Source organism: Periophthalmus magnuspinnatus, chromosome 8 (assembly GCF_009829125.3).
Source record: "Periophthalmus magnuspinnatus isolate fPerMag1 chromosome 8, fPerMag1.2.pri, whole genome shotgun sequence".
Lineage (NCBI taxonomy): Eukaryota > Metazoa > Chordata > Actinopteri > Gobiiformes > Gobiidae > Periophthalmus > Periophthalmus magnuspinnatus.
The window spans coordinates 22,949,032-22,971,509 of NC_047133.1; the positions used below are offsets into that span (position 1 = coordinate 22,949,032).

The 22,478-nt window shown below is 39.0% G+C and overlaps 1 protein-coding gene across 1 annotated transcript in view; it reads right to left on the minus strand.

The window, feature by feature from the left end:
• Window positions 1-706: 706 nt before the first annotated feature.
• LOC117375293 (dedicator of cytokinesis protein 7-like) overlaps window positions 707-22,478 on the minus strand; it is a 45,118-nt gene continuing 23,346 nt past the window's right edge. Inside the window, 42 exon segments of the mRNA XM_033971592.2 lie at window positions 707-2,131; window positions 3,186-3,359; window positions 3,458-3,564; window positions 4,051-4,194; window positions 4,495-4,731; window positions 5,378-5,467; window positions 5,558-5,683; window positions 5,920-5,934; window positions 6,218-6,349; window positions 6,478-6,621; window positions 6,924-7,116; window positions 7,200-7,300; window positions 7,375-7,533; window positions 7,616-7,768; window positions 8,064-8,198; window positions 8,271-8,367; window positions 8,447-8,531; window positions 8,610-8,736; window positions 8,919-9,101; window positions 9,657-9,805; window positions 9,999-10,168; window positions 10,319-10,458; window positions 11,051-11,221; window positions 11,313-11,426; window positions 11,503-11,643; window positions 11,736-11,831; window positions 12,412-12,498; window positions 12,819-12,920; window positions 13,650-13,819; window positions 15,238-15,402; window positions 15,613-15,844; window positions 16,320-16,406; window positions 16,493-16,594; window positions 16,724-16,862; window positions 16,961-17,031; window positions 17,412-17,529; window positions 20,685-20,847; window positions 20,923-21,016; window positions 21,108-21,238; window positions 21,353-21,509; window positions 21,951-22,031; window positions 22,113-22,262. Of these exon segments, the coding sequence (XP_033827483.2) occupies window positions 2,089-2,131; window positions 3,186-3,359; window positions 3,458-3,564; window positions 4,051-4,194; window positions 4,495-4,731; window positions 5,378-5,467; window positions 5,558-5,683; window positions 5,920-5,934; window positions 6,218-6,349; window positions 6,478-6,621; window positions 6,924-7,116; window positions 7,200-7,300; window positions 7,375-7,533; window positions 7,616-7,768; window positions 8,064-8,198; window positions 8,271-8,367; window positions 8,447-8,531; window positions 8,610-8,736; window positions 8,919-9,101; window positions 9,657-9,805; window positions 9,999-10,168; window positions 10,319-10,458; window positions 11,051-11,221; window positions 11,313-11,426; window positions 11,503-11,643; window positions 11,736-11,831; window positions 12,412-12,498; window positions 12,819-12,920; window positions 13,650-13,819; window positions 15,238-15,402; window positions 15,613-15,844; window positions 16,320-16,406; window positions 16,493-16,594; window positions 16,724-16,862; window positions 16,961-17,031; window positions 17,412-17,529; window positions 20,685-20,847; window positions 20,923-21,016; window positions 21,108-21,238; window positions 21,353-21,509; window positions 21,951-22,031; window positions 22,113-22,262 (5,475 nt within the window). The 3' untranslated portion in view covers window positions 707-2,088.

The window sequence follows — 22,478 nt, forward strand, 5'->3', positions numbered from 1 at the left end:
TTTGCAGACAGGCTTTAGCTAATTGGCAACGAATGGAATTGGGATCTGTAGGCTTATGAGTAAAGACTCAATGTTTATATTTATAACTAGCCTATAGCCCCTAAAGGATAGCCTATTGGTATTTTGATCTGCTGTGGCAAAGAATTCAATCAGTATTTTCACAAGAGATGCAATTAATGCAGTGGGAAATTAGGGCAAGAAAAACAACTTTTTAAAAATCCTCTCCCTGCCATTACATTGATTGAAACTGGTGAATGTAAACATAGAAGACCCTATAGTTGAGCACAAAGACTGGTAAAGTTTAAAGACTGCAGCCAAAAGCCAAAGCTAGAGTCGTTAATCTAATCAGTGCTGCTTCACTTGTTCGGTCCCATTAGTTTAACTCAAGTAATTGAAGAAGCAAGAGCCACGAACATTTGGAGAGACATTGAAAGATTGTAGGAAACGCAATATAATCTTATATAGAGAAAATACAGCTCTGTGGATTTGTAAGTCAATTTTTAAAAAGTATATCACAAGTCCTCTCTCGCAAATTACTAACAAAAATATTAAATAAATAAACAAACAAACTTGTAACTGACCTTGGTATCATTCAAATTTTAGCCCAATAACTGACATTCAACTTAATGTTAACTGTAACCTTAATAAATTGCTATAATAATCATTTTTAAAAGTCTAACAGTTGCTTAAACAAATCACTCCAAAGTGTAGAAAGAAGAATTTAATAGAAAGCAGTAAAAATGTAAATAAATAAAACATTTAACTAAAGAGTAAAAAACATTTCCAGGCTTGTATAAATGACATGAGTCTTTTAGAAGTACAGTGTTGTGCCACAGTTTAACATTTATAATAGTGCAATACATAGATACAGTAGACACATTTTCTCCCACAGTTGAGTCACAGACACATACATTTGATATTTGGAGTGCTTTCAGACTGTTGTTTCAAACAGTCAAAGATAAACTGCCATATACCTCACATTATAATCCATTAAGGCATCTGTAAGATCATGGTTTACACATTTTATACACTTGAAGTTAAAGGGCATAGCATTTTGTGATATCTTATGTGAGCACAGTGCATTTTTTGAATATTTCACAGTTAATAAAAAGTGTCCCCTCCCAAGTCCCGTACAGTGATCTGCAGGAATTAGATCCGTTGAGGCCCAATTTTAGATATCCAACTTCCACAATGTAAAAAAGTGAACAAATAGAAAGCCCTGACAGGGAGTAGAAGGAATGCTAGATATTTGGTCAAATATAAAAAGTCCATTAGAACGACAAGCTAAAAGGCTACACTACCTGCTTCTGTTAGCCCAAAACTAAGGTACAGTAGTAACAACTTAACAGCCTAGTATAAAAAAAAGTACATTTGGAATGTTTATTCTTCTGCAGAGTATATTTTGGTTTATCGCAATAATAAAAAGGCAGTTTGCAAGAAAACATCTGTTTATGATAATGTTATGGTCCCATGTGATAGCCATAGATAACACTGGCAAATAAAAATATGGGTTGGTAGCAATGTTTTTTTTTACTAAAGAACTTATTCAACCCTGCCTATGACTCCAAACATTTATATTGTAACTTGTATTACTTGTATTATAAAATGTACTCTATATGGCAGTTCGTAGTTAGTGGGAAAAGTTTGTGTCAATTTGTGTCAGCTTATCCAGTAGAAAAGGAACAACAAAAATAATGTTTCCAGCACTAACACGTATGGTATCCATTCTGTGCAGCTCTATGGGGCTGGGTCCTTTCTCTAAATAATGGCATTTGCAGTGCAGATAACCCCCAGAATAAACAATATAGTGGTGTTTGGATAGAGGTGTCGGGGAGCAGACTGGTCAAGTGGAGGTCCAACATGCTAATAGGTGACAAGTGTGTGTTTTGCCTGTGTGTGCTGGCTGCCACAGAGAGGATTAGGGGAAGAGTGGGTGGCCGGCTGCCTGTGGGGGGTTCGACCTGGGACAGGATGATGCGTGTGTGCTCTGGACAGTTGCTGCTCCACGGGGGGAGGGGGAGCAGACGGGACGAGATGGGGCGACATCTTTAAAGCTTGTTTATTTGAACGATCGACTTGTTTGACGTTTCAGCAGTCGACCCGGCGCAGACTAGAGCGACCATATGAGTTCCTGCGAGAGAAAAAACAGACAACAGGGATATACAGTGAGTTAGTATGCAGACAGAGAAGAACTACATGTAGAAGTAATAAATTGTAAAGAAAGAAAGAAAGGCTGTCAGTATGACTACCAATTACTAGTACCATTACTATTGCATACATACATATGTTCTCACAATACATTTTTGTTTAATATGTAGTTTACAGTCTATCCATACATGTCACACTAGTGTATAGAACTAGTATGTAATATATTTTTGTTTGCATCTAGACTACAAAACATTGTACAGTCGTAACAGTAAGAATAAAAAGCAGGGCTTCAATAGAGTTCTATTCTGTTCTTTGCATAGTACATCATCTATTATCTATATAACTGCAGCCTTAGTGATTTGATGTTCTAACTCAAACTGCAATTTTGATTTGATTGCAATATATTGTGCAGCATTTTTTAGGTTTCCAGTCATAACCCACTTATGATTCAAACTCTAATAGAAGATCTGCCAAAACAGCAATGTGAGAATTTTGTATAATTATGAGGGGATAGTAGCTATTCCTTTAAATGATTAAGATGAGGATTTCCAAACACGGTAGGTGTTGTGCTAACTAGATCCTCTTAATAAACATAATTAACTTTAAACAAAGTCATAAAATGGAGCTCCATTTTAACCCTGCTCCTTGGCAGGTGCTGTTTGAATATGTTTTCAATTAGAAGCCCAGTGGTCCACAGACCATTACATGAAAATGCTGAATCAATGCCAAACACAGATAAAACCAGAAACATATGGTGAGATAGCTTCCCAAGTAAAACAGACTTCTCCGCTTTAATCCCATCCCAGATTAAACTTTGTTGCCTCAAACCGTGATTTATACATTTTTACATTCAGTTTCACAGGGTTTTAAGGCGGGATTTACGTTCAAGTTGTGTCACTGCTTTGCCTCAATAGATGACAGACATGGCTTTGAGCTGTGCGAATGATACAATCCCAGATTATGTTACAGTGAAGACAAGTATGAGCTCATATTGTGTGTCTTAAGTGTGGGCGAGTGTGTTTTGTGTCTCGTGTTACCTTTGTATTTGCACTGTCTGAGCTGGCAGCGCTTGGTACAACTGTGGGATTTTGCGGTTGATAAGAGGGCCCAGCGCTTCTTTTAACTTATTGTTGTTTCTCTCCAACTCCTTATGGTACTCCTTCTGGTCCGGACCAATCAGAGCCTTGTTCTTCTTCAAGGCATCCTCGCACCTGTGTTAAAAAGGCATTCAGAGTAAAGTAAGGCAGGGATTTAGCCGCTGTTATTAGTTCCACAGCGGGATCCCATCTGGTGCAGTGTGTGTCATCACCTCTTAGTGAAGTCTTTAAAGCAGAGGCGCAGTTTGTTGTGATGCCGAAAGAGTTTGGGGTCGTCGGGAATGTCAGACAGAAAGACCTGCGCCACCTCAAGGGGGCCCTGTGTAGGGAAAAGACAGAGGGGTTACATATGAGCTCAGGAATGTGTGTCACTGATGCTTTAATCTCCATCCAGGCAACAATAAACCCAGACCATGTACCCTTTAACATTGTTGGGCTGTACTAAATAGTATATAGCAGTAACAAGTCATGAAAAAAATAATGCTATAAAAGGAACACATGAACAAAATATCTATAAATGTATTTGTTATTAATAAAATCATCTTGCTCACATGGACCTTATCTTGTGGGATTTATGTCTTGGCATAGCAGGCATTTAGGTAGCTTTTATATTCCATTTCAACCTCAAATTGAAACTCAAAAAACTCAAGAAACTATTCACCAATTCAGTAAGACAAGCATTGTTCATGGACAGCTGTACACATTGCCAGAAGCGGGAAAACGAACCATCAGTTTTCAGGTTAAATAGTGAAAAGGACCTGGGTCAACAAGAGCTACTGCCGCCATAGAAAAAAAAAAACTTCACCTGGTTGACAGTGGTGCCGACAGAGCCCTGCAGCACCATCTGAAGCATCTTTGAATCAGCAGGGTCCTGGTTTGTGGCGAATGCGAGTTCCTGAGTTTTCTTCTGCATGTCCTCAATGGCCACCTCCATGGGGACAAGGATAATCTGCAAAAGACAAAACACAGATTTTGTAAAGTAAAATGTAAGAGGACTTGATTTTAGTAAAAAAACAAAAACAAAAAAAAAACAAAAAAAAAACTTCATAAACTTCATACCACTTTTGAAGCAGAGCTGTACAACACACTTTGATAACGTTACTTCTTTTAAATTTTTCAATCCTCAATTCAATTTTGAGCAGTCTTATGAGATTGAAAAAAAAAAAAAAATTTACCTTTACACTCCAAATCTATTTACTTTGATTGGAACAGCCTATATCACTAAGACACTCTAATACCCATCACCCACCTCCTCTTTGTGGATCACATTGATGCGAGTCTTGATGTAGGGAAAGGCGTGAGATGTGGTCAGGATAGTTTTGCGCTTGTATTGCTCATGTAGCTCTCCGTGTGCACGGCCGTCCAGAGTGAAAGGGGTGCAGTACATGAAGGTGCGCAGGTTGTAGTTTTTGTCAAAGTATGTGATCCGCTCCTTCAGCTCATATGTATCAAAGTACGGCTCTACATAAGTGATCTGGAGGTAGGCCTAGGATAAGATGAGAAGTTGAAATATCACAATAGTACTCAGTACTTGACTGATTCCAAAATTTAATTTCAAATGTATTAAGAAATATGTATATTATGGGAAAATCAAAGGAATCAGAAAGAATCAACAGCTGAAGAAATTAAAGACTTGTGCATTAGCTGTTTGCTTCAGTGGTCATTTTTTAACCAATAGCTAGTTATCTCTCCTGGGCCTTTAAAATCCCAATAGACAAAATATAGGGAAAATGTGATAGGGAATTTTACTTGCAAAACCAGACAACGATCATAAATCATTTCACATTTGGGTAACTGTAGACAGCAATAGTGTTCTAAAATGACTTTACAATAGAAAGAGGTCTATTGACTTTATGTTTAAAACTGCAGAACTAATTAGAGGGTAGGTGGACACAGAGATTGTCTGACCACTCAAGCCTCAAATGCAGGGCAATACAGGATTACTCAAACATGCCTGAATCATGAGTAACTTAAGGATGAGGGAAAACTATTGTTTATAAAGCTCATGTAGTTGCTTTAGCATAACATGGCACTTAATAGAAGAGACAGTGAATAAAGAATACCTCAGAAGTGCCAAAAAATATTTAAAAGACAGAACAACTCATCACAGTGCTTTACAAATGAGTAGCTACCTTGTTGGGGTCAAGTTTATGTTTGTCCACTGGGTTTGAGCCTTTGATAATTTCTACCACGTCATCTCCAAATCTCTCAGAATAGAACTCCTATACAGATAAGAGATGGCCCTTTATAAATATGTCACTCATAAATCATTAGCGACACAATGATTATCTCCACAACTAAGATTAACATGCCTCAAGTCGGTGCGAGATCTCAGCTAATTTGGTGATTGATGGCTCTTTGTAGACAAACTCCTGCTCGTCCAGGTCTCCAAAGCGACAGCCATAAAATCCAACCCGAAAGTAAGTGCCAAACATCCTCTGAGCGCTGCAAAGGTTAAAGGGAAATGACACATGTTAAAAAAGGTCCAGCATTATTGACTTGAGTGATGTGTTTTTCAACAGTGTTTAAAAATGAGCTTGGACAAAGGATGTCAAACTTACCATTTCAGTGCCATAGGAAGAAGGACAAGGAAATTATGAGAAAGGAAAAAAAGACAGTGAGATACAAATGTTAGTTTAGTCATACTAATCCTGGTAATGAATGAAGTTGTTACCTCCCATCCTGAGCTCTGAAAAGCAGAAACAGAAAATTTTAATATTCCCAATACTTTCTGTACATTCTTTTGATTATTTTAACATTTTGTGCAAATCAACAAATCTCAGGTTCAAACAACTTTTTTGACCCATTGAATTTACACTTTTTCATCTCCAAGAGCTTGGAGTATTTTAACCATGTAACTACATAAACCCCAAATCTACCGGATATATTTCTTAACATTTATAAATTGTGTGCCTAATAATTTTCCATTTTGTTGTATTCATATTAGGCTGAACTTTATAGACCCAACTCACTTGATTGTAGACTTTATTGAAGGCATCTTGCAGTTTTCCATGAACAGTGGCTAACTTTTTAAACTCTCGGTTGGCTTCATGAATGGGCAGCAGGATCTTGTAGACCTCGTTTATGGCTTCATACATCCCGGCCTGTGTTTACAGAGGGGCGGGATTTCCATAAGCAGTCAATCACTTCACTTGAGCCATGTAACAGCCCTAGCCCCTCTGCTGCGTTAGCATTAGCTTGTCACCATGTGGTCGGAGAGCATGAGTCTTACCATGTTAAAAGAGGCAGCTGCTTGCTCCAGGAGGCCAACCAAACCCGATTCACTGAAGTACTTCCCAGCACAGATCCCCTCCTCCTCAGGGGACAGAACGTCATCAGATACGGCAGACTCCTCAAGCACATTGGAGGAAATATTCTATGGGAAAAACAGAGGTGTCAGAAAGAAACAATAGTAGCTGTAAAAATGAATAACTTATACATTTGCAATTTGTTTCAGAATAGTTCATAATTATTAAATAAAGCTATAATAAACATGAACCGTTTTTGCAAATAGTGTGGTGAGGATTATATAAATGTTTGTAATCTGGCATTTTGACATCTTGGTTATACTTGCGTAATACTAGCCTGTACTAATGATGCTACTCATGAATTGTAAATTAACACAAAAACTCAAATGGCAGATTACTCTTACATTTTTTAAATAGAGAGTGAACTGACCTGAAAAGTGACACAGCCGATGGGCAGATAACGACAGTCCTCAAGCATGTTAAGATATTCTGCCACGAGAGCGGCGCTGTGGACCAGGCAGTGAGCAGCCTCAGCATGATTCCCTCTCTCTGAGTGCTTCCCTGCCATATTCTGGAGCCACGTCAAACGCAAGTCAGGTGAGTTTTGGTAGCCTTTGGCAATTCTGTAAAAAAAAAATGAAAAAATATAAAACATTTACTTTTTATGGTTAATTTTTGATACTAGACTAGACATGTGGTCCAGTACCTGTACATGAGATCAATGAGCATCTCGGGGTCCTGCTGGTGCTCCTTCATCTTCACAGTGTCGGTGAGAATCATGTGCAAGTTGAACACAAGATCTTGAACCTTAGTTTGAAAAAAAAAATTACATCATATTAGTCTATAATTACATTTTTTTCTGTATAGATGCTGATACACACCTGCTCAGGGAAAGGACTGTCCCGCAGCTCCAGGTCCTCCTCTGCATAAGTCAGAATTGTCTTTAGGGACCGACGGAGATGCTCCTCATTAAAATTTTGAGACGTCCCGACCAAAGATGACAGGGACATTGTCACCTGCATCTTTACTCGAGCAAAGTTCTGTGTAAAAATAAAAATAAAAATGTGAATTACCAGGTGATTTAAGAGCTTTCAAATCAACTTACTCAGATTTGAAACTTACATTCCCAATTTCGAAGTTTTGCCTCATGAGCAGGTACAGGGAGGCAGAGGCGTGACTTCGGACAGAGCCCACACTACTACTGCAGTGGCGCAGGAGGCGTAAACACAGGTCAGCACAAAGCTCTGTGTCTTCTTCAAACAGCATTTCTGGAAACTAAAAACACAATAGTGAATAACAACATAATAAGCTCTTAACTCTATCCTGCAACTTAGCATAGTCTATAGCACAGTCTATACAGACACTTTTATCAATATATTATATACAATGAATAAGATCAAAAAGCAGATAACCCAGATTATAAAAATAATAAAAAGTGAATTTATTTAGTTAAGTTAATACAGCTAATAATAAACTATAATTAAGCTAAGTAGATCTCAATGGACTGACTTTTTAAATGGCATTTATACTATTTTGCTATTAAATCCTTCAAGAACACAATATCTAGTACCTTATATACTAGTGCTCTTTGTGTAGTAAAGCAGTGCTGCAGGAAGAGGGCGCTCTGGTTGCCTGCCATGCTGTGAAGAAGCACTCTGAGCACACCACCCAACACACTCTCCTTCAGCTCTGATGCTACCACAGTCTACAAGGAAAAGTACACTCAATTAAACATGATCAATAAAATACTATAATTCCAACTCTTTTATTGTGTTACCTTGACAACAATCTCCAGTGTGTCCAGGACTATTAGAGAAGCCTCAGTGGCCAAGTTTCCATCCACAACAGACTCCTGCTCAACTTCAGTCTTAGTTCTAGCAAAGTATTAAATCATATCTTAGTATTAATACATAATAAAAGTACCTAAGTTCATAAACTTCCAATACTTCATACTTATCAACTCTGTCAGTGTTTGACTTCCAGTGCGTAACATTTTTCCTCCATCTCACATTCTCCTGGCTGCCATACGGACTCCTCTCTATAAGAAGCAATTTCCTCAAAGTCTGAATCCAATACTTGAACACACCCATTCTTTACAGCGTTACTTTGACTTTACCTCTGCAGCGGCGAACCATCTCCTGACGCGCTCCAATGGTCCCCAGTATGGCCTCCTCCAGTCGGGCCTTCATGTCCTGGGACTTTTTAAATGTCAAGCTGTTCATTCTCTCGAGAGCTTTCCTACCCTGATGTGGAAACCATAAAACACAGTAAAATTTTGAAATTTGGTTATAAAAAAGTTGACATTACGGGAGACAGGATACAGAAGTATATGCATCTCCATAACCTGTCCAAAATGTATACAATACTATATGAATATGAATATGAACAACTAGGAAATTTGCGATGAAGACCTTGAGGGCATTACCTTGTACTCAAAGCAGGATATACAAAGATGCAGCAGATCCAAGAGCCGATTAATTTGTAGGATGGACAAATCGGACACCCATCTCTCCAGCAGGGCGGCGTCAGCATTCTTAAGGACCCAAAGGAAACACAGGAGCAAAGTCCGACTGCACTCAGCTGACAGGGAGCTGGACTGCCTCCCCGGCTGAGGGAGGAGACAAATATGACAATATGAGGTTAACTAATGTGAGACCCAAAATCACTTATGGTCTGTTGGAAAAGAGCTATGAATAATCTTCATAAATAGAATGTAGAATGAAAAAGTAGAATGTAACAGTAAATATATTAGACAGATTGCCCATTTTAAGAATGTACAGAGTGGCATTAAATGTATTAAATATAGCTGCTGACATAGTAACTTAAAGTTGCAACTTTCACATCTGGTTTTAGTACTTCGAGGTCTCCAAAATAATACTAGAAAATTAAAGAAGGAACGGTTTATAGCAGTGGTGTGACTAGAGGTAGCATGCAGGGTCATTACAGTTCATTTGGGGATCTACGTTGATTCAAACTATTGTATGGAGAGACATCTAGAGGCAAACATGAAAAGTGACACCAATGTTATTGCTTTGTGAATGGGTGGGCCTGGTTTATCTGACATTGAGACCCTCCCACATTTGGGCCAATCTGTGACCTGTCAGTGCAAAAAGTCCTGGGAGGAGAGGGTGGGGGCAGTCTGACCCCAGCTGATAGCACTCACCACTGTCGGCAGCACAAACACGTTGGCTTTGGCGTGTGGCAGAGGGGAGCCGGCGATCGCCATGGCAACAGACTGACTGATGGTGCTGCTGCCGTCGGGGTCAACGTCGTCCGCGTGGGCTGAGGCGTGTCGGGCCCGAGCCGAGGAGTCTGTCGATATTAAAATGAAAATGTTAGGTGTAATAACATAAATGAAAAGTAAAGGAGATCCAACTAGATGTGTGTAAAAACTATATAAAACTGAAAGACTCTGAGTGCATATATATATATGCACACAAAGACACACATGTATGTGTGTGTGTGTGTGTAATAAACGTTGCGTTTTTAAAGTTGTACAATTTACCAGAGAAGTCGTACAGCTGGGGCAAACTCTCCATGACAACGGGCAGAAGGGGCAGATAGAGCTGAGCCACATGAGCTTTGACCTGAGCGTTGCTAAAGCGCGGGTCGGCGTCGTGGCTACACAGCAGGGAGTGAACAGCGCTAATAGTCTTTTTATGGAGGAAGAAAGCCCTGTGGGTGGAATAAAAAGAAGGTTTCAGCCCATTTAATTCAACTCAGAGTTTCCTGAGTGTCATGCTGAGCGTAATTTAAAAGATTCTGATGGTGCCTTCAAGGAACTCAGTAAATTTGAGTTCATTTGTTCTTATGCAAAAATCTTACCCTTCACTTTCAGGGTCAAGGATGAGAGAGAGCTCACAGAGGAGCAGTCCAGACAGGAAGTGCTGCTGCCGAAACGGGACAGAGAGCTCAAACATGCTGGCTACCCTGTGGTCCTGTGCCATGCTGGAAAAGGCTGAACTCTGGGAGAAGAGACATGTAACAATTTAGAGCAGTTAAAAATAATTACAAAAATGACCCAATACATTGTTGCAGTAAATATTTGGGCTTGACATCAAGCAAGAAATAACCATATGTAATATGCAAAATGAATAAATGTTGAACAAAGACAACAAAAGACAAGGAAAAGCATAAATAGCGTTTATCTAATGCTTAGACTTTCAATGGGCAGATTATTATTATCCAAAATATACTGCATTAAAATTTGTGTTAAAATATTTTGCAGACCTAAATACTTGTACCTGTTAAACAGTTATAGTTCAAATGTGATCCTTAGTGATAGACTACCACCCATCAGCAAGTAGGAGCAAGAACTACATAGGGCCTCATACACAGCTCTGCTCAGGTTACTCAAAGCGACTGAACTCCTATATGGCTGGATCCATCAGTATGTGCATCACCATATTACACACTACATCTCTTTAACTACCCCAAGCATCCCACTGAACTGCATGCAAAGGCACTACGGGAAGACTTTGCCAACAGCAAAGTTCTTTGGTCTACAACTGGACAACTAACTGCTACTACAGCTACGACAACAACAACTACAGGTACCTGTGAGGTTGTGGAGGAAGTGGAAGGGGAGGGGGAGGCTGGAGGGCTCAGAGTTGAACACGGCAGATTGAGAATGACGTAGTGCTCGTGACTGCAGACAATACGCATGAAATCCATCCTCAGGGCATTCAGAGCACTGGGGTTCTGGGATGTGTGAAGCTTGTTTGAAATCTGGTGAAAGATGTAGTAGGGTTTAGTAAAATGTACAAATTACAAACAAAAATTACAATAGTGGTGAGACTAAAGGAAGAGAAGTAGACACCTGTTTGTAGTAAGTGCGGATGAGGTTGAAAACAAAGCCACGATCTACAAGGGACAGCAGGTCGTTCAGGAAGAAGGCCAGACTGCTGTTCAACCTCTCCACAAGCTCCACATCCTGAAAGTGGGGAAAAAGAATAATTAAGAGAAATGGAATAATATAAAAAGACAGGATGCGAAGGTGAAAATGTTACCTTATGATATCGAGTGGCAATGTCCGCGCTGATGGCACAAACAAGTGCAGCAATGTCATCCACAAAACGATCTGGGAAACGCTGCTTCCTGGGAGAGTCTAATTTTGAGGTCAGGAATAAGTGATGGGCCATGCTCTTTGCCTAAGCAACAAGAAAATTGATTTTGAATAAAATATTAGGCTGTAATAATGTTGACATCTATTATAAGACTGGAAATATAAAAACAGACAAACCATGAGCTGGAAGAAGAACCAGGCCTGCTGTAGCACTGCCTCCCTCACGGTGCTGGTGCTGACCACCCACTGCAATGCAAGCTCTTCATGGAGCAACTGCCGGGGACCAGTACAAAGGGTGGTTTAGTACATTATTGTATTATTTTTGCAGATACACATTAAAATATATATTTTATAATAATTTGTATTTATAGGATTTTGTATTTATAATAACCATTTTATTTAGGGCCTTATTAAAGCATGAAGTACAAATGAATTATGAAAAAATTGTTTATCAAGAATGATTCAGGCTTAGTAACTAGTTAATTAATACCCCAACTTCTAACCCCTTTAATTAAGTAGTTTACTAAGCCTGAATCATTATGAATAGTCTTTCTTGATGTATCATTAACGCTGTAGTTATTATAAATTGTTATCAGTTATTTGAGTCATGTGCATCACATGTATTTACACATACCAAATATAAAAAAAACAAAGTCAATATTTACCGAAACTAAAGAAAGTAACTTGGCTTTTCTTTTTTTGTATGTATAGCCCCATTACTTTTGTCATAGGACTTTTAACTGGAGAACAAATTTTTCATGAAAAAAAAAATTGCACACAAACAATGTACAATGTAAGTTAGTGATGGTGAATGAATGTTAGCACACATATTTTGAGTGGTTTTCAGTTTTACCTTTTTGGCAATCTGCCTCGTGGGCACTGAAAACAAGGCCACGCTGTCCAGAAAAGCAGACATGCGATTGCCGGCGCTGTCGTTTGCCTGACATGGAGTGGTGGTGCGATGGACATAGAAATGAGCACAAAGTGATGTGAAAATGGCTGAATGATGAAATGAGCCGCGATGAGAGCAAGAGATCTGACAAGGCCCGGGCAGAGCTTATGACACTCCGAAAGTATCAGATGGAGAGTGTTAGGAAAGCTTTGACAGGTTTGAACAAGGTGTAGCCATGAGATAAAAGCCTGACAGGTAAACTGGATGGTGGAATGACAGACAGACATACTTGGAGTGGGTTTGATAGCAGTTATGGAGGGAGGTGAGGACAATGAGGGGGTAGGAAGAGGCGGGAGAGGATTTGGCACCTGCTTGAGATCACAGCTGGAGTTGGGGTTCCGGCGCAGGACAGATCTGGAGCCCCCGGGGGCATAAGCAGAGTTTACCCAGGAGTGAGAGCGGTCAATGCCCTGCCAAAGCCACCGTAGGAGAGGCACACAGGCACACAGAGACACAGAGTACCAAGGGCAGGGTAATTACCAATCAGGAGCACATTAAGAGTCAATTAAAGGTAGAATCATTGAAGCTGAACAGAACAGGGAAGCTAAAAGGATAAAAGGAACCTGAAGGAACTGAAAAGCCAAAAGACAGTTGATATAAACAACAAAAACATGAATTAAGTGAACATAATATATAACTATATGCCAGAATGCAACAAGAATAATCTGACAATTTAAATGAAATTATAATTATTATTACACTCATTCACACTCGGTAGTAAGTCACATATTGATGCAGCTAATCTGTGTCAATGGCCTAAGCAAGTACCATGGTCACTTTTTTTATATAGCCTTCAAGTCATTCAAATCGCTTTATTTTAAGGAACCACTCGCCCATTCACACAAATTCATATACCAGTGTATGCAGGACACATGTTCAGGGACACAATGACGGCATTCATCTATAGGAGCTGGAATCTCACCACCAAGCTGTGGGTCAGTGGATCTGACTGCTTAAACACTGATGTTTATGTCGAGAGCGAGATTCAAAACCGCCAACCTTTGGATCAGTGGAGAAACACTCTACCAACTGAGCTACTGTCACCCATCCATCACTCACATTCATGCTTAACAATATGTATACAAAAACAACAATATGAATTAATTATTACACAGATTAACTTGTTTGCTGTGACTTACCTTATTTCCTATTATCCGTTGCACTTCCTCATCAGGAGAGACAGGAGTAGTGACGAGGTCTGGGTTTGAGTTACTGATGCTCTTTGATCGCGACAGATGGAGGCTGCTGGGACGTGCAGTGGCTCTGGACAAAGTGGCAAACTGCATCGGCATGTCATAGGACTGTGCAGCTGTATAAGAAGAATATATTACATAGATTAAAATAAAATTCTAGGAACAAGATACAACACTTTGTTTACAGTTTAATGAAGTAGTTTTATCAGGGGGTAAGGCTTTTGCTGTAGCCTGGGTTTAACATTTGTTTGGACCTACACTGCATTCCAAATGATTATGCAAATGATATTTTTCTCTGATTTTGCCAAATTGTCAATATAAATGACAGTCATCATAATTTTCAAGTCATCAACCTAGAGTACAATTTGAATGTTATTGAACACACCCCCCAATGATAAAAGTATTTTTTCAGAAATAAAAACTTAAAATGCACTGTTCCAAATTATTATGCACAACAGAGTTTTAAACCATGTTACTCTTGTAAAGAACTGAAAATGATCATTTTGTTTATTTTGCAATTAGAAGCATTAGCATATTACTGAAATCAAAAGCTATCTTAACTAGTCAAGTTACATTTTAACATATGACCCCTTATTTGATAGGAGCTTCAAAATTCTTGCATCCATTGAACTTGTGAGTTTATGGGGATTTTCTGCTTGAATTTTTTTCAGGATAATGGCCACACCATGAGTTTCTCTTCTTGTATGCCCATAGCAGCCAATGATGCAGAGGCATTCCTTGCAGTAAAAGATGCAAGGAAAAGATTCATGCATTGTCATGCATGAAGATGATCTTGCTACAGAAAGCACAGTTCTTCTTTTTGTACTATGGAAGAACGTGGTCAGTCATAAACTCCACATACTTTACAGAGGTCATTTTCACACCATCAGGGACCCTAAAGGGGCCGACCAACTCTCTCCCCATGATTCCAACCCAAGACATGACTCCTTGTTGACGTCGCAGCTTTGTTAGAACATAGTGGCCATCCACCAACTATCCACTACTCTATCCATGTGGACCACGCAGGCTACTCTAAGATACTCTCTTAATCCAATATATTTGTCTGGCAGAAACCTTCCTCAATGTGCCTTTATCTGCACGAATCCGTGTGTGCTCTGAATCAGCTACAAATCTCTTAATATTACGATGAGCCCTGAGACACAATACTATCCATGAGTTTCACTGGAAAACAAAACACTTTATCTTTATGACACTTGAACACAATTTGCATGATAATTTGGAACGCATTGTAATTTTGGCCAGGTTCAACCCTAATTATGGAGATATAATAAACATTCAGACTTCAGCACTTTTTCATTCAGCTCTTCGTTTCATAACAGGTGATGAATTTAAAAAAACATTACTGTGCACTCTATAAAAAAGTAGGTTGGCCATCACTATCTGTTAAAAGAGAACTCTTTTGTGTCTTAGTATGTTAGAGATTGTATTTTGAAAAGCAAATATTTTTTAGCTGATATTTGGTATGATGTTTGTGAATCACTGGGTTTAACAAAAGTATTGTTTGGGTACTTGCCTGAAGGAGGAATCGGGGGATCAGCTGTTGGCAAATGAAAGCAGTACTGAATGTATGAGGCCAGCAGGTTGTTGCGACCGTGCTGGTCCTGGTTTCCGTCCAGGTTTTTGTGGGTCTGGTTCACTAGTAATGCCATTGCTTCAAAGGCAGCCCGACCAAGGTTCACTGTGAATAAACAAAAGGGCGATGGCGGTTGGCACATTGGGTAACATGGCGTGATTACAGATTTAAGCTTAAAATAATTATAGCACGTCAACTATCACATTTTCCACTTAACATATTGCCACATTAGTTCAGCATTGTTCACAAAAGGGCTCTTCACATCGCTAAATGATTCATAATAGGGACAGAATAGTGTTTTGACAGTCCACTTACCGATTTGTCCTGAAATAACCGGTGGATACACAATGAGTTGAATGAGCTTGTTGAGCAGCTGGTGCAAAAACCTGACACAGATATCGAGCTGAGCCCCTCTGAGGGCCGCCATGCTGGCCTTGAGCTCGCCCTCCATGTTCGCTTCAGTGATGATCACATCCTTCAGTCGAAACGGGAACGAGTACTCCTCCAAAACGTACACCAGAGTGAAGAACTTGTCCAAATGCGGGTCCTACAAAGATAAAAGCAGGGAATATTTTGAAATAGTTATGGGCAAATAAAAAACTAGGGCAGACGCAAAACAAATTTAGACAGAAATTTGAATAATCAGTTAGCATATATTTTGGGTAATACAGTTTCTCATTGTACAAAAAAACTGTCAATTAGTATTTGTCTCATCAACAGTTAATGCTCCTCAGTGCTCAAAATGTCCAATGTAAACAGACCACCAATTGTAAATAAAGTCACTATGTTTTATATGATTGCAATTAGGGATGCATTGAAGGCCATTATAACTTTTTATGAACAGATGAAGTTGGTAATCCTGTTTTCTGTTGAAAGGTAACACTTTGCAAATAAAAAACAGCAATACAATAATGCAAAGGTTAACACAAGAATATATTATGCATTCCCAATCCAATGCGTCTAAATGTAGGAGTTATAAAGTATGAGTCACAATGTGCGATATGAGAAAGAAATCTGTGTACCTGAGTGTGAACTGAGGAGGCCGCTGTCACCTCAACATTAAACACTGCTTTGTGATTATCCACCCACTTCATACCCGGGAGCTGGACCTGTCATTGTGCAACAGTCACTTAATCAAAAGTCAACGCCACCGAGCAGTAAGTAACAGACGCTGACACTATTGGCACACACTTACATCAGGGGTGAGCACAGAATAGCTTGGCGGGGGCTTTTCTACTGAGACTGGCAAACTGAACGAACCAGTGCGCAGACGGCCATGTTGCATCAGCGGAATCCACTGGAAAAATAAAACAGACAACCTAGCAAACTCTTACTCCTGGCAAGGAAAGAGAAGCAGTGCCCAGACAAACAGGTGTGTGGGTGGTAGTTTAGTTGAATATGGGCCAAAGAAGGAAACTAAACTCACAGTGTAGCCCACAGGGGTCTCCAGAGGGGTGTTCTGTTTTGGCTGGCAGCTGATGTGGTAGAAGGTGAACAGGAGGTGGTGGTTGTCTGTCAGGTTGGCGGGAATCTTCATTTTCATCTCTTCGTAGAATTCAGGTGTCCTTGAGGCAAAAAAATAAAAGTTAAAATCTTTGAGACGCCAAACTGAGACAGGAAGCGCTCGGACAGATGCCAAGAGGAAGATTGTGATATGTCGTACTTGTTATGGTAGATGACAGGAGTGTAAGCCTCTCTCATGAACTCGGCACAACTTGACTTCCCAAAGATTACCTGAAAAAGTGAAGGCTTCAAGTTTATTCTCCAGCCAATGACTTTGCATTTAAAAATATTAAAATGAAAAACATGTACTGTCAAAAATTACAATTCTAAGGAAATACTTTAATTTGCTTGGTGTTACTCAACAATTTTATAAATTGTTCATCGTTCATCAACTGTGATAATCATTTGTATTTGAACTTTTTAAATACCAAAGTATGAATTACAAAAAAGAAAAAAAAAATAATAATAAACATACAACCCCGTAAGATATATACAAACTAAATGCTTTGAACTTCACTTTTCAAATGAAACTACAGATTTACAGCCTGGAGCCATTACATTTTTGGGAGCTTAGTGTTACACGTTGGTAATTTGATAAGTCACAGACTCACAGGCAGAGCTTGGCTGGGGTCCTCTCCCGCCATGAACTGCACCTTCACGGCTATGTTTCTGACAGAGCCTTGTCGACTGTTGAAGTTCAGACTTTGTGGATAAACATAAAGGAGATTCCTGAAAGACAAAATAATACAATACAAATTTGTCATGTGCAGCTCTACTCACAGCATCGCTTTTCAATTTCAAGTATACTGCCTGGCCATAAAAAAATTCGGCACCTGGATTTAACTAAGGAAATAGGTACAACCTCCAGTTGGTCTGGTCTAGGTTCAGCAACAGTCTGTGCTCAAAGAATGAGGTCAGCTGACACCTGAATATACTGAATGCTGAATGACGAGATTATTCCATCAGTGGATTTTTTTCTTCCCTGATGGCACGTGCATATTCCAAAATGACAAAGCCAGGATTCATCGGGCTCAAATTGTCAGTAGTTGCAATCTGTTTCTATAACCGCAGATTGGTGGTAACATTTGTGCCGTAAAATCCAATGTACTAAATAGTCTTTCTCTTTTTCCTTTCATTCTCATTTCCCACCAACGCATTAAAATCATGCTAAAGGTATGAATTAAACATTACTTTATGTCAGAGCCATTATATAATTACTATAACACAAGACTTTTGCTGCTGGTCCTCTGACTTAGCAAAGCACAGGCCCTCCACCAATATTGATTAAAACTGACTTTGCTGTTTGATTTGGGAGTGATCTTAAACAAAGGTCACAGAGGTTCAGGTATTAAAATAGTACAGATTGTTGGTGACGTCCCTTGATACCTCTGGGCTACAAAGATATCTCCTTTTCATTGTGACATCAAGCTTCATGTTACCTTAAATGCACTTTTCAGTCACATAGATGACACATGCAAAAGTCTGTGACCCAAATGAAAGAATCTATTTTAAGGGTCAAACTTCAAGGTGAAGGTCATAGGGAGACAGAGAGGTGTTCACAGCTGAGCTAATGTTTTACCAGGCAATCATATGCACACATGCGATATAAGACCCATCACAGACACACCAGGCTTTGAAGCTGCAAGAGCCCAATAGTAAATTTCAATTTTGCTTTGAAAGAATATTTACATTTTTTGAAAGGGAGAGATTTTGGATATACTACAGCAAGTGGACAGATTTATAAGATTTGGATTCCTAGACAAAACTCAAGAGAAAAATCAAGATGATCCGGGGCCTACTTTGTTTTGCTCTGGTTTTCAAAGCAGTCTATACAGCGCCAGTCAGAAAAACAGGAAGGATGGAGCCCATTGCAGCGCCCCAAGAACAAGTCAACGTGCTGATGTTTGGTGTGATACAGTTTAGCGAATCCCTTAACTATGCGTATGAAAGCACTGAAAAAAAGATGGCAAAAATCATCCAGACTTTGAAGAGCCATGACCTAACTCTGCAACAGCTGGAAGCGCAGACTCAGAAGGCTGCAGAGGAGGAGAAGCAGATTAAAGCTATGATAACACTGCTACAGGTAAGAAAACATGCATTTCTCTCTGATGTTATGAGAGAGGCCAGGGAGATTTATGCTCTGTGCAAACATGTGAGAAGAGACCAGGATAGAGTTAAAAAAAATTGATGTTTGTGTTTAAAATCTCCACATGATTTGAAATTATAGTATGCTGAAGGCAAAGAAAGCAGCTTTCACAACTTAAAATCACATATGCTAAAAGGTGAATGCTAATTAGTCATCAAGGGTTCAAAATTAAGTCAAAATTAACAATGTGCACTTTATTTTTTTCATAATTTATGAATGCCTACTCAAGTGCCATTGGAAAATAATTGAGAAAACTATTTTGTCAAGAAAAAAATATTTGTTAAGAATTGTTGCTTTTAAGGAGCCTGAGAATACCTCGGAAGTAAACTTATGCTTATTAGAACATTTTAATGCTTCTTTTTACTCAAACAAAAGATTAATGCATAATTTCTTTTTAATATACCCACTTGTATGCAAATAGCAAAACTAATTGTAAAGAAAACACAAATGTGCGATGTGTGCTTGTTCTTTGGGTGTAGGTTAGGGCACTGCAGCTGCTGGGGGACGACTGGTGGGGGGAGACTAATGTTGGCAGATGCTCTTTTGACAGGACCAGATGGCCAAGCAAGAGGCTGAGACCAGGATGACGAAGGACTGGCTGGCCCGTATTGAGAAGGAAGAGGAGCAGCTGAGATCCAAAGTGAAAAGACTGGACTCATATCTCAACATAGCTTCCCCCATGAGCATTAAAGAGCTACAGGTAATAAAAATATCTGAAATACAATCATTATGGTGTAATACATGCCTGTATACAATACATGTATTATACCATAATGACTTTGGTGTAAAACATGCTGAATACAATACAATTACACCATAATGGTGTAATACATGCCTGAATACAATGCATTTTATCTTGCAGGAAAGAGCACAGGAGCATTCAAGCGTGTTACGGGGGTTACAGGACTTAAACCAGTTCCAAAGAGAGAGAACTGAATCCCAGAATGAACAGCTGCTTAAGTTACAGGAGAAGGTAAACCAATATTTGTATTTAATCACTTTTTCAGTTTAAAAAACATATTTTTTCCTCTCTTAGATGTCCAAGTTTGTGAACAAGCACCAGACAAACCTTTGACCAATATCCTCAAGTCTGCACTCCCTTATGCCCCTGATATGTTCAAATGTATTATGTATTATGAATGTACATACAGAGTACTCTGTCCACGTTGATGCAGCTATTATTATGACTGGTTGGTTGTAATATTGAAAGTGAAACAGTTTTAAGATGATACTATTGTTTTTAGATCAAATACAGTATATTGTGTAAAGTAAACATATAAATGTTATGTGAGTGTAATGCAAAGCAGTTTATTTATTTTATGTAAATTGTTTAATAAAAAATATGTATTGCTACAAGATTATTTTTTTCCCATTAGAAACTAAAACAGAAAATGGTAAAAATCAATAGACTGCAAACAGATACATGCTGTCCACCTGCTGTCCTGTAGGAGGCATGGGGCTCTCACAAGTAGAGGGGGCTGTGTGTATATGTATGTGTATATGTATGTGTATGTGTATGTGTATGTGTATGTGTATGTGTATGTGTATGTGTATGTGTATATGTATGTATGTATGTATGTATGTATGTATGTATGTATGTATGTATGTATGTATGTATGTATGTATGTATGTATGTATGTATATATATATATATATATATATATATATATATATATATATATATATATAATATATATAATATATGGCCCCCAGGCTGTAGTGTGGGCTACACTCTCACCTGTAGGTGGTGTGGGGCGTGTACACGTCACGGGCTGGAAACTCCAGCACCTCTTTGGTGGGTCGCACGCGCAGATCAGGGTACGGCTTCACATGCAGCAGTTCAGGAGACAAACAGTAATGAGGAGAGTCTGGGGCTGGGGAGATGTCAATTTTCAGCTGGGCTAAAGGGCAAACAGTGAACATTTACATAACAGACACTCAAAATGTAAAGAAAATGTGATAGAATGTTGTGTCACCCGTAACAGGCCTTAGCCTTCTCAGAAGAGAGGACGGTCTGCGCATATCAGCCAAATACTTGTAAAGGTCTTCATCACTGAGTCTGTCTCCCTCCTTTTGTAAATACATAAACAACCGAAGCACAGGATATATTTTGAATACATAAAATTGTGAATGTTAATTTTGACTTTAAAAGGAGTCACACCTGTTTGAAGAAGTTTGTAACTGTCAGTGTAGCTGGTCGGAAAGTAGCAAAGTTGCACATGTCTTCGCCAACACTCATCCGCTCAAATCCCTTCTTCTTTCTTTCATTCCACGTCCCATGACCTTTCCGTTCTAAACATCATACACAGACATATTTGATTAAGTGGTGAAATGCAAACCGACCTTTGTAGGTGTATTTTAACCACATGAAGCAGCAGACTGTATGCAGAGAGGACAGACAGTTACCTGTGTCACAATCAGGGTCCAGTCGATCCAGGCCCCCCACACTGCTCACAATGTTCAGGAGGTGAATGGCCGTCCAAGCAAAAGGCATTCGAAATCGCCCCAAACGAATACACGCTTGCTCTGCCTGCTGCTTCAATTTTTCCAGCTTTTCTTTATGCTGAAAAAAGAGTTAGAATATTTAAAACTACTGTGAAAACCTAGAGAGGTTGTGCTAGCCACATAGGAAAAATAATGTTGTATAAATGTACAGGAAGCACTCTATTTCAATATATCTATTATCATCAGTTAAGGGGTAAAAAATCTATTCCTCAAAATTATACAAATCATCCATGTCTGAAAACTCTACTGTATTTCAGATACAAATACAAGATGTAATTATTTTTATTTATTAAGATAACATAACACCTAAGATAACAGTTTTTTCACGCCTGTCTAAAACTTTTGCTCCATGCTGTATGTTCTCGTCCTACCCACTGATAAATCATAGCAAATTGTTATTAATATTAGTGTGTTAACAGTAAGAAATGCCTGCCGTGAACTTTGGCTACTATTTACTGGTACTTGCAATGAATTTAACACATAATTTTGGGCTGAATACCTTGGTAGAATCAGACTCTTTTATCACCATGTACGGTTCACAACACTCTCCAATGTCACCTTGTTGAAGGACTTTTTCAAGCTGCAATATACACCCAAATTGTTACATTTGAAAACAGATGTCATATACATACACATAATGTTGTGTATAACTTCATAATACCTTTATGACAAGGAATATATCAGGAGAAGGGTATGTGATTGAGAAAATGGCCGATCGAGCCAGGGTGGAGATTGCTGTGTGAGGTGTGTGAGGTTTGAGAAGAGCTTTCATTGGATCCGAGTTGAGATCGAAGTAGAAATTCTCTGAAATCTGTTAGAGGGATAAGTGGAGGGAGAAAGACAGAAAGAGGGTGAGAGAAAGAGAGAGGGAGAAAGAGGGAGAGAGTAACGGGTGGGGAGGTAATGCACATCAATTGATTTTAATTCAGTTTTGACTCTGTAATCTTAACTCTGATACCACTTAGACCTTTTAAGACAAGGGAAACTCAATTAGTCAAGTATGAGCTCATCATTACATAAGTGGTTT